The 12,500-nt window shown below is 34.5% G+C and overlaps 2 protein-coding genes across 2 annotated transcripts in view; both read right to left on the reverse strand.

The window, feature by feature from the left end:
* Positions 1-3,059: 3,059 nt before the first annotated feature.
* Positions 3,060-4,607, reverse strand: LOC138862634 (uncharacterized). The gene is made up of 2 exons (XM_070125105.1): positions 4,556-4,607; positions 3,060-4,145 (listed from the first exon to the last, which is right to left on the reverse strand). The coding sequence occupies exons 1-2, from the start codon at positions 4,568-4,570 to the stop codon at positions 3,141-3,143; spliced, it is 1,020 nt and encodes a 339-aa protein (XP_069981206.1). The 5' UTR covers positions 4,571-4,607; the 3' UTR covers positions 3,060-3,140.
* Positions 4,608-11,383: 6,776 nt separating this feature from the next.
* The window catches only part of LOC138862635 (uncharacterized), a 2,949-nt gene continuing 1,832 nt past the window's right edge, over positions 11,384-12,500 (reverse strand). Inside the window, exon 2 of the mRNA XM_070125106.1 lies at positions 11,384-12,500. This exon is cut by the window's right edge and continues 803 nt beyond it. Coding sequence (XP_069981207.1) covers positions 11,447-12,500 — 1,054 coding nt within the window. The 3' untranslated portion in view covers positions 11,384-11,446.

Genomic DNA, 12,500 nt, shown 5'->3' on the forward strand with positions numbered 1-12,500 from the left:
GTCTATTTATATGCGTATGTAATCACGTACGAAGATTAACATTTCTTGTTAATTAAAATAATGGTAACATTAGTGTTTGTATTATCCTTATTATTGCTGTTGATGTTTCTGTTGGTGATTGGTGAAGTTTCTGTCACAATAATTGCTACTGCTGTGCTGAAAAAGTCTCCCTCATTATCATCATTAGCAAGTATTAGTAGCAATAAAAGTAGCAGTAGTCATAGTAGTAATTGTAGTAATAGTAGTAGTATAATATATATATATATATATATATATATATATATATATATATATATATATATATATATATATATATATATATATATATATTACTTGCAGTATTAATATCAATATCAATATTAGTTGTCGTAATTGTAGTAGTAATAACATTTGCGGTTTAATAGTTAGTAATACTTGTAATAGAAGTAGTTATAGTAGGTGTTGTTGTCCCTGTTGTTGTAATACCTTATCCTTATGATTACTGTGTTTATTATTATTACAATTACGGTTTATTTTTATTACTAGTATTGCTAGTAGAAGTAGCAGCATTTCTACGATATGATTATTGTTATATTTTGGAACAATTAAACTTATGATTACAATTAATACTAGTTTTTAACAAAAGTATTAACATGACTCTCTATTACGAATTTGTCCTATAGCAATCTTCACGATATTCATTTTATTAATAATATTTGTATTTTCCTTTTTACTATCCACAATTTATTATTTCATTTACCTTTACTGCGTTTAAGTAATGATGATAATAGCAATACCAAAAGCAACAAAAACATTAATAATGATAATGGTGATAAGTGTAATAATTATTGATAATGAAGATAAAGATAATAATAATAATAAAAATGTTAATAATAAAAAATCATCATAAAAATGACTAGGATAATGATAATAGCAATGATAGTAATAAAAAATGATAAAATAAATAATAATGATAATAATGATACTCATGATAACGATGATGTCAACAATAATATCAATAATAATGAAAATGATAAGGATAATATTGATAAAAATTATGCTATAAATAATAATAAAAAACAACAAAGATATTGATCATGATTTCATTCTGATCAAAAGAACAAACAAACCAACACTGCCAAAATCATAACCCTCTTTGGCAGAGGTAATATGGATGAAGATAATGATAATGATGGTGTTACGGATGATGAACCGTTACTAATGTTACTGATATATATATATATATATATATATATATATATATATATATATATATATATATATATATATATATATATATATATATATACATATATATATATATATATATATATATATATATATATATATATATATATATATGTATATATATATATATATATACATACATCTGTATATATACATACATATATATATATATATATATATATATATATATATATATATATATATATATATATATATATATATATATGTCTGTGTGTGTGTGTGTGTCTGTGTGTGTGTGTGTGTGTGTGTGTGTGTGTGTGTGTGTATGTGTGTGTGTGTGTGTGTGTGGATATATATATATATATATATATATATATATATATATATATATATATATATATATATGTATATATTTATATATATATATATATATATATATATATATATATATATATATATATATATATATGCATATCGGTGTGTGTGTATGTGTGTGTGCACAATCGCACACACATACATATACATATATGCATACATCTGCACACATATTTATAACGATGTGTGTGTATGTATATATATATATATATATATATATATATATATATATATATATATATATATATGTAGGTATATATACACACACATGGTTATAAATGTGTGCAAATGTATGTATATATGTATATGTATATGTATATATATATATATATATATATATATATATATATATATATATATATATATATATATATATATATATATATATTTATATGTATATGTATATATATAGATAGATAGATAGATAGATAGACAGACACATATATACACACACACATATATATATATGTATGTACATATATATATATATATATATATATATATATATATATATATATATATATATATATATATATATATATATATATATATATATACATCTACATCTACATATATGTATATATATATATATATATATATATATATATATATATATATATATATATATATATATATATATATATATAGGTGTGTATGTGTGTGTGTGTCTGTGTGTGGATATATATATATATATATATATATATATATATATATATATATATATATATATCGGTGTGTGTGTATGTGTGCACAATCGCACACACATACATATACATATATACATACATTTGCACACATTTATAACCATGTGTGTGTGTACATATATATGTATATATATGCAATATATATATATATATATATATATATATATATATATATATGTATATATATATGTATATATATATATATATATATATATATATATATATATATATATATATGTATATATATATGCATATATATATATATATATATATATATATATATATATATATATATATATATATATATAAATATATATATATTTTTGTATATGTATATATATATATTTATATATATATATATATATATATATATATATGTATATTTATGTATATATATGTATATGTATATATATGTATGTATGTATATGTATATAGATAGATAGATAGATAGATAGATAGATAGATAGATAGATAGATAGATAGATAGATAGATAGATAGATAGATAGATAGATAGATGGATAGATAGATAGATGGATAGATAGATAGATATGTATTTATGCGTTTGTGTGTGAGATTATGTATTTATAAATGAGTGATAGTAAAAACAATTTTCTTGATGATCTGTAATCACTGAAGTTGACAGGATTAGCTCAATCTTCAGAATAATCATATCAAACGACCCTGTGGATTTACAGGCTGACTTGTTTTACTGATTTATGAATTATTTTTTCGTACCCTCAAAGGATGAAATAAATTATACATTTCCTGCCTCCGTTTTATAAAATCAGGAATATGATGCTGCTTAAATAGTTTATTGAAATTGACTCTCTATATACAAATTCAGACTCACGAGATCCATCCTTAGCTTGGATTTAGAAGTAGCCATAGCCGCCACCGTAGTATGGGTTGTAGCCGTGACTTCCATGGCTGTGTACACTCACGTGACCAACGCCGTGTCCTAAACCGTGACCGAAGCCATGTCCAAGACCAGAGCCGTGGCCCAACCCATGCCCGAATCCGTGACCGAGACCGTGGCCAAGGTAGATGGGTCCGTCATCAATATGTACAACTTCATGACTAACGCTGTGTCCATGGCCGTGTCCTAGTCCGTGTCCGAACCCATGGCCGATTCCAAATCCACCGTGGCCAATTCCAAAGCCGCCGTGGCCGAAGCCGTGGCCACCATGAACCAAACCGTGGCCACCGAAGCCGACGCCGTGGCCGAACCCATGGCCACCGAATCCGATTCCATGACCACCGAAGCCGTGAGCGAAGCCGGGTTCTGCCTTCGGGTCGGCTTTGGCTTCGGCTTTCGGTTCAGCCTTAGCCTCTGCCTTGGGCTGCGGGGCCGCCTTGGCTTCGCGCTTGTGGATGGAGTGGCCGTAGCCGTAGGGGAGGTAGCTGTTGCCTCCGTAGAGACCGTGTCCAACGACGTGGCTGTGGACGGTGTGGTGCCCGAGTCCAAATCCATGGCCGAGCCCGATTCCGTGGCCGTGGCCGATTCCGTGGCCGTGTCCGATTCCGTGGCCGTGACCGTGTCCGATTCCGTGGCCATGACCGATGCTATGACCGCCATGTACAACTTCGGTGACTACAGTGTGCCCATGTCCGTGATGTCCGTGGCCGTGGCCGATGCCAACACCGTGACCGATGCCCAAACCATGACCAATGCCAATGCTATGACCAATCCCGTGCCCATGACCGATACCCAGGCCTAAGCCATGTCCGTGTCCATGGCCAATGCCCAAGCCTAGGCCATGCCCAGTGTCAAAGCCGTAGCTGTAGCCGTAGTTGCCCAGCCCGTGTCCGTATCCTCCAGAAGGTTCCGCCTCGCGTTTCTGCTGCGCCGCCGCGACGGTCGCCAGCAGCAGCACGATCTGGAGGAGTTCGAGTGGGACTTAAACCAAGTTTTTACCGAAAGTCCAAAGCAGGTTTTAGGGCTTTCAAGAGGAGTAACAATATCGAATTAAGGAACGTAACTGCTTTGGATTCTAGATTTGCTTTCCTGATATGATATGAACCGTATTCACGTCGATAAATATAGATAGGGTATGAATGAGAATAAACATCTTCACAATACAAGAGATGTACTTGACCGGTTTCGAATATATCATGTATTTCTGACGAAGATATATCCGAAACCGGTCAAACACATCTCTTGCATTGTAAAGATAATCATTCTCATTCACACCTTTCTATTGATATGATACATTAGGTAATCTGATTCTGTTCAAGTCTGAATATTCTCAATTACAAATTCATAAAATTATAAAAGTCTAATACTCACAGATATCACCTGCATGGTCGAACCGCAGTGCGAGAGAGACACAGCCCGAATATGCAACAGAATCCGATAACCCTGGCACTATATACCTGAGCTCATGACTCTGTTCGACCTTGGGAAATACAGGGTGCCAAGGAAGAGAACTGGGGGCGGGAGGGGGGAAGGGGGGGGGACATAGGAGGGAGAGGTAAGTAACAAAGCACGAGAAACTAAAAGTCATCCTGTAGATTCCGTAAAAAAAGAAAGAAAGAAAGAAAAAAAAAAGAATTTGGGTGTTCTAACTCCACGGAATGTTAACTGCGATATCAGACGGCCATGCATGACTTAGGGTCACAGTATTAACGGTGCAGCTGTCGACTTTCCCTCATGCATTGTCGGATTCTGGTGGCTGTGCTTGGGAAAATGGGAAAGGTACTCTTAAATGCTATTGCTTTAGGTGAAATGTTAGAATAAAATTGTCTAATAGCCTGGGAAACTATCGATGCCATAGGTATATATATATATATATATATATATATATATATATATATATATATATATGTGTGTGTGTGTGTGTGTGTGTGTGTGTGTGTGTGTATGTGTGTGTGTGTGTGTGTGTGTGTGTGTGTGTGTGTGTGCGTGTGTGTATGCATGTAATTGGTGCAGAGGTCTCATAAATTATTTAGTTATGCTTACATAATGTAAAGTAGAACCGTTACATAGTTCCAGCCCGAGTAAGATTAAACGTGTATTTTTTTAGAGCAACCCTGGAAGTATATGAGATCATTAATATATGTCAGTGACTTAAAAAGGAGAAAATAAACAGACATATCAATGTCAGTAAACGCATTTTACCGGAAAAAATGCAATGCTAGTTTTTTTTTCTATCTATTCATTTTTTAAATCAGTTTTATAGGGATTACCCAGTCAAACCTTTAGGGTGGAATTAGAGGTGTATAATTTTGTCATTACGCGTAGATAAATTCTCCATTTACAGCATGCATTGCCCAATGTGGATATCCGATTATATGGAAATATGTAAATTCAGATCAAGAGGTTATATGATATCACAAAACCGTCAGAAACACAAGGTCGATTTTTTTTTTTTTTTCCTAATTTGACAACCTAACGCTAAATCAATATGGTATCTGGCGCGCATGGAAGTGTAACTTTTTTCTTCCATGACGCTCGGATCCCATGAGAGATTATGAAAATGAACCGTCATTTGGTGACAATGGAAAATCCCCTAGAATTGGATTTCATTTTCGATACGGCTTTTGTCAAGCAAATGAGTTTTATATCTACATTTTTCTTTTATTTGTTGCTTCCAATGGGGTTCATATTTCTGTCTGTCTGTATGTCTGTCTCTATTTTTCCCGGCCGTTTCTCTCTCTCCCTCTCCCCCCCCCCCTCTTTCTTTCTCTCTCTCCCTCTCTCTCTCCCTCTATCTATCTATCTATCTATCTATCTATCTATCTATCTATATCTATCTATATCTATCTATCTATCTATCTATCTATCTATCTATCTATATATATATATATATATATATATATATATATATATATATATATATATATATATGCATATAGATATGCAGATAGATAGAAAGATAGTTATATGTATATGTATATATATATGTATATATATAGATAGATAGATAAATATATGTATATATAAATAAGTACATATACATATATATATATATATATATATATATATATATATATATATATATACATATATATATATATATATATATATATATATATATATATATATATATATACTTATATACATGCATGCACACACACACACACACACACACACACACACACACACACACACACACACACACACACACACACACACACATCCATACACACACACACATACACACACACACACACACACACACGCAGACACACAGACATATATATATATATATATATATATATATATATATATATATATATATGATGTATATATATACATATATATATATATATATATATATATATATATATATATATATATATATATATATATATATATATATATATATATATAGTATGAAGAGGTAGATAAATACGTCCGTGAAGAATCTCATCTTTATTAATCTAGCAGACGTTTGTTTACTTGATTACGTTTTTTGTAAAACCAGAACGTTTTCATATGTTTACATAGTCTAAAGACCATTCTATCTGGTTAATTACAGCAATTGATAATTGATAATGAAGGCATGTAATCCTTCGAAACGTCTCTTAGATTAATAAAGATGAGATTCTTCACAGCCGTATTTATCTACCTCTTCATACTAACGATTCGTCGCCTTACTGGCAAACCCATTACGGAATATATATATATATATATATATATATATATATATATATATATATATATATATATATATATATATATATATATATATTTATATTTATATATATATATATATCCCCTTATATCTCTCTCTCTCTCTCTCTCTCTCTCTCTCTCTCTCTCTCTCTCTCTCTCTCTCTCTCTCTCTCTCTCTCTCTCTCTCTCTCTCTCTCTCTCTCTCTCTCTCTCTCTCTCTCTCTCTCTCTCTCTCTCTCTCTCTCTCTCAGCAAAGAACATCGATCTACTGGTTGTTCTTTATGATTGTGTCTGCCCCCCCCCCCACCCCCCCTTCTCCCCGCTCTTCAAATAAAGGCTTATATCGAAATCGGATATCTGAATAAAGCCCAATTTCAGAATGCGATAAACGTGTAAAAAAAAAAAAAAAAAAAAAAAAAAAAAAAAAAAAAAAAAATCCGAGGATATATTTACTGTTCAGAAGACACTAATAGTAGACTGGAAAAAAGTACATCTTGTCCACACTTTCTGATATAGATCGTACTGCACAGTGTATTTATTGCATCTGATTTTTTCTTCTTCTTTTTGTAAATCCAATATCTTGATCCAATAGTGCAAAGGGAAAAAGTGTTTTATTTTTTTTACCGTTTATCAGAATTTCCTAATGCCACTATCATTAATTCCCTTGTAGTTTATATGAGAAGTTACAGTCATTAGAGCGTAACGTATTTACCTTCGCTTTTTTTCTCAGGCTATAACGGTCACACAGTCAACACGGAAGAAAATATAATATATGTATGTATATGTGTGTGTTTGTGCGTGTGTGTGTGTTTGTGTGGTGTGTGTGTGTGTTTGTGTTTGTGTGTGTTTGAGTGGTGTGTATCTGTGTGTGTTTGTATTTGTGTGTGTATGTGTTTGTGTATCTGTGTGTGTTTGTATTTGTGTGTGTATGTGTTTGTGTATCTGTGTGTGTTTGTATTTGTGTGTGTATGTGTTTGTGTATCTGTGTGTGTGTGTGTGTGTATGTGTGTGTGTATGTGTGTGTGTGTTTACGAGACTCAAATGAGATTGATGATATTCTCAAGCGCGTAAATGAGAATTTTCCTCGTGAGAGAATCAGATTTTTTTTCTTCTTTTTTGTACAGATTTCTTATTTTTATTATGGGTGACTGTGGCACAGATGTTTAAACTGCTTTAGGGATTCATTTATAGTCAGGTAAATAATATTGAATGTAGCATAATGGTAATATCTAGTAATAGTAGTAGTAGCAGTAGTAATATTAGTAGAAGTAGTAGCTGTTTTTGTAGTTATAGAGATGGCTGTTTATAATGTAATTGTATTAGTACTAGAAGCGGTAGACGTGTCTATTTTGAACGATGTTTACCACAATTCTTTAAAAGAAATGTAGTCTCATGGTGAATATCAGCTTTTATTAAGGTTCTATAGTCAGAGGAGATGCTCAGCACAGCGAGATGTAGATGCGAAGTGACAGCCTATAGAGAGCGTAACGAAGTTGACTGTAGTATTGAATATAACGTAGATGTGAACAGTGAAGCGGGGATACTCTGCTGATAGAAACGTATCTTATAACCGATTTCCAAGCATCATGGTTTATATATTTGGTTCTTAGTTAAAGGTTTCATTTCTGCTGATACCGTTGGTTGTGTGTGTGTGTGCGTGCGTGTGTGTGTTTGTTTGTGTGTGTGTGTGTGTTTGTGTGTGCATATATAAAGTCTATAGTCAGATTTGTTGCCTTTCTGCAAAGACTAACATGGTCAAATAATGGCTTGTCGTGAGCATATAAATATACATTTCCAGGAAGTTTCATAACACGTCTTTTAGGAGATAATTGCAAATGTAACTATTACGGATTTAACATAATCCACTGAAGGTAAAATACCAGGAGTATCATTATCGGTAAGTTTAAGTAGAAAAATAACAAGCTACACTTTCCATCATCTACTGTACTTCATATTTGTTTCGTACAAAAATTATATTAATGTTGATAGATTTTCCAAGATTTCCAAAACAGATTTTCTGGAATTCATTTTCTTGCTCTGGGGTCATTTCATATGATATCCCTGTGTTGGTTCGAAAGACTTTGGTAGTTTCGTCTGTCTGCATATTGACTTTATATAGAACACCAAGTCTTTATTTTGCAAAGATTATGCCTTATGCATTATATGTTATAAACTGCACATGTACATATTGCATAGTTTGAAAAACTATCTTGTAATCTACCAGCGTCTTGTTGTTTCAGGCACAATTTTTTTTTTTCTCTTTTTTTTATCAAATAAATTATTTTACTCAAATTATAACTTTTTTCCTTGAGTATTTTTTTCTGTTCTGGCATATGATTCTGCTATGAATTATTAACCTACGAAGTGATAAGTACTTACTGACAATGAAACTTGGATAGGCAGATATGTATGTAAATGTGTGAATATGTATATTTGTGGTCATATATGTATGTATGCATGTGGGTATATATGTATGCGTACTGCATGTATGTATGCGTAAACGTTTATATATATATATATATATATATATATATATATATATATATATATGTATATATATACATATTTATATATATCTATATATGTGCGTGTGTGTGTGTGTGTGTGTGTGTGTGTGTGTGTGTGTGTGTGTGTGTGTGTGTGTGTGTGTGTGTGTGTGTGTGTGTGTGTGTGTGTTCGTGTGTGACATTTGTTTTCTGTGCCAAACGCGTTAACAATTTTTCGTATGCATCGGGACTTGGGGCGATGACTCCGAAAGAACAACAACAAAAAAATACTGCTTCCCAAACAGAATATTACTCGCCCCTACTTGGTTCCAGACTACAAATTTCCCATCGCAAATAGACAAAGAAGACCACACAGATAACCGAACCACCGAATGACCATCCACAAGGCTCGTCATCCGTTTCGCTCGATCAGATATATTCTTGTTTCAGAACCCGTAAAACAGAGATAAATGTTCATCATGATTTTCTTTATACGGAGCTGAACTGCACGGCGTCCGGTTGGCTTACACACGATCCCATTGACTGCGATTGAGGACAAGCCATTCCGGTGTTTATGACTGCCGTATCCAGTGTCACCGCGTTGGGTAAACAGCCTGACTACTTATGGGGCTGTTTGTTAGTGCTAAGTTTGCTTTTGCATTCATAGTGTTGGTTAGGCTCCCGTCCTCTCTCTTTCTTTATTTCTTTTTCTCATTCTCTCCTTTATATCTATAGCGGTCTTCCTTCTTATATCTTTCCCCACACAGACTAATGCATGTATATAAACATACATATACTTTCATACTAACATAAAAAATATATAAATATATTATGTATATACATACATACATACATATATATATGTGTGTGTGTGTGTGTGTGTGTGTGTGTGTGTGTGTGTGTGTGTGTGTGTGTGTGTGTGTGTGTGTGTGTGTGTGTGTGTGTGTGTGTGTGTGTGTGTGTGTGTGTGTACATACATACACATGGAAACACACACACACTCAGGCTGACACACACGCTCGAACACATACACACACACACACACACACACACACACACACACACACACACACATATATATATATATATATATATATATATATATATATGTATATGTATATATATACATATATATGAATAAATACATTTATGTATATGTATATTCATGTACTTTCATATATATATATATATATATATATATATATATATATATATATATATATATATATATATGCATGTATGTATATACATTTTCATGTTTATACGCATTCTCTCTCTCTGATAATGATAATAATGAAAATAATACTGTTACATAAAAATGGCACGATTCACATCACTTCCTCTTGATCCATTAGTCTCCGCGCCATAAACGAAGGACACCCAACATTAAACCTGGCAATATCATGATGCCTGTACGAGCCATGCATATTTAGGCTATATATGCTGCACAGCGCCACGCCCAAGGAACATATAACTAGGCAGGTCCACTTCCATTTAGCCTACTGAACCTACAAATGAAGTTGACTATTTCCCTAGAGTATTCTGGCAGTTGTTACTGGTAAGGAACTCTTTGCTATCGTAAATAAAAGAGGGGAATTTTTGTTATAATTCTGATAATTATAACAATAACGAATAAATTATACAAATGATTATGTATCTAGCTATATCTAGCATCTCACAGCACATTCTCATTGGCTAATCTTGGTCATTAGCTCCGCCCCCTTTCTTGACCCTAACAATTTGTGTGTTATATTATTGTAAGAGTTTTTCAATGTATTTTCTTTGAAAATGGTTCAGTAATAACAATGACAAACAAATATCAAAAAGAGGAACCAAGAAAATAAGAACACTAATAGTTGATACTTGCAATGAATAAAGCTAATGAGGTGGGGCTTAGCTCAGGAATTACCTACTAGTATTTTCATAAAGATGAGTACTCATACTTATATATAGGTAATTCTTTCCACATTACAGCTACACTTTCAAGGAAAATCACAACAGGGTTGCGTGTTCGACAACTTTATTACAGTGCTTTCATATATATATGTACAGTATATACGAATATTACAACTTATCAGCGACCATACACTGAATGCCCGATGCCTACACCATGGCCCACGCCATGCCCGACGCCGTGGCTCACTCCAAGCCCAACGCCATGGCCCACTCCAAGCCCTATTCCATGGCCCACTCCAAGCCCAACTCCATGGCCCACTCCAAGCCCTATTCCATGGCCCACGCCATGCCCGACTCCATGGCTCACAGAATGGCCATGACCAACCCCATGGCCAAGTCCGTGTCCCACTGCATGACCAACCCCATGTCCTACAGCGTGGCCTAAGCCATGTCCTACCCCATGCCCGATGCCATGGCCAAGTCCATGGCCTGAATCTTCATGGTGTACATGAGTCACGCCAAGATCTATGGTGTGGCCATCCCCATGGCTCACAGCATGGCCTAAATCATGTCCAATTCCATGACCGAGACCATGCCCAACCACTGCATGACCTACCCCATGCCCTATTCCGTGGCCCACTGCATGGCCAACCCCATGGGCGATTCCATGACCTACAGCATGGCCCAATCCATGACCTACAACGCCATGACCTATTCCATGTCCGACCCCATGCCCAACTGCGTGTCCTACCCCATGCCCAATACCATGGCCGATTCCATGCCCAACACCATGTCCTATTCCATGGCTCACACCATGGCCTATTCCATGGCTTACCCCATGGCCTATTCCATGCCCAACACCATGGCCTATTCCATGGCTTACCCCATGGCCTATTCCATGGCTTACCCCATGGCCTATTCCATGCCCAACACCATGGCCTATTCCATGACCGATTCCATCCGAAGTGTAGATACCATGACCAGCGTCGTGAACCAAAGCCGGGCCAACGGCCACCCCATGGCCAAGTCCAACCGCATGCCCTAACCCATGCCCTACACCATGAGAAATGCCATGCCCAACCCCTGCATGGCCAAATCCAGCTGCCCCATGCCCGATGACGCCCACCCCGTGACCAGCGAAGCCGTGTCCGATTCCATGACCGCCGAAGCCGTGTCCAAATCCATGTACGTCTCCTGCCTTAGCCCCAGCCTTGCCTCTGGCTTTGGCTCCC

The sequence above is a fragment of the Penaeus vannamei genome, chromosome 9 (assembly GCF_042767895.1).
Source record: "Penaeus vannamei isolate JL-2024 chromosome 9, ASM4276789v1, whole genome shotgun sequence".
NCBI classification, from domain to species: domain Eukaryota; kingdom Metazoa; phylum Arthropoda; class Malacostraca; order Decapoda; family Penaeidae; genus Penaeus; species Penaeus vannamei.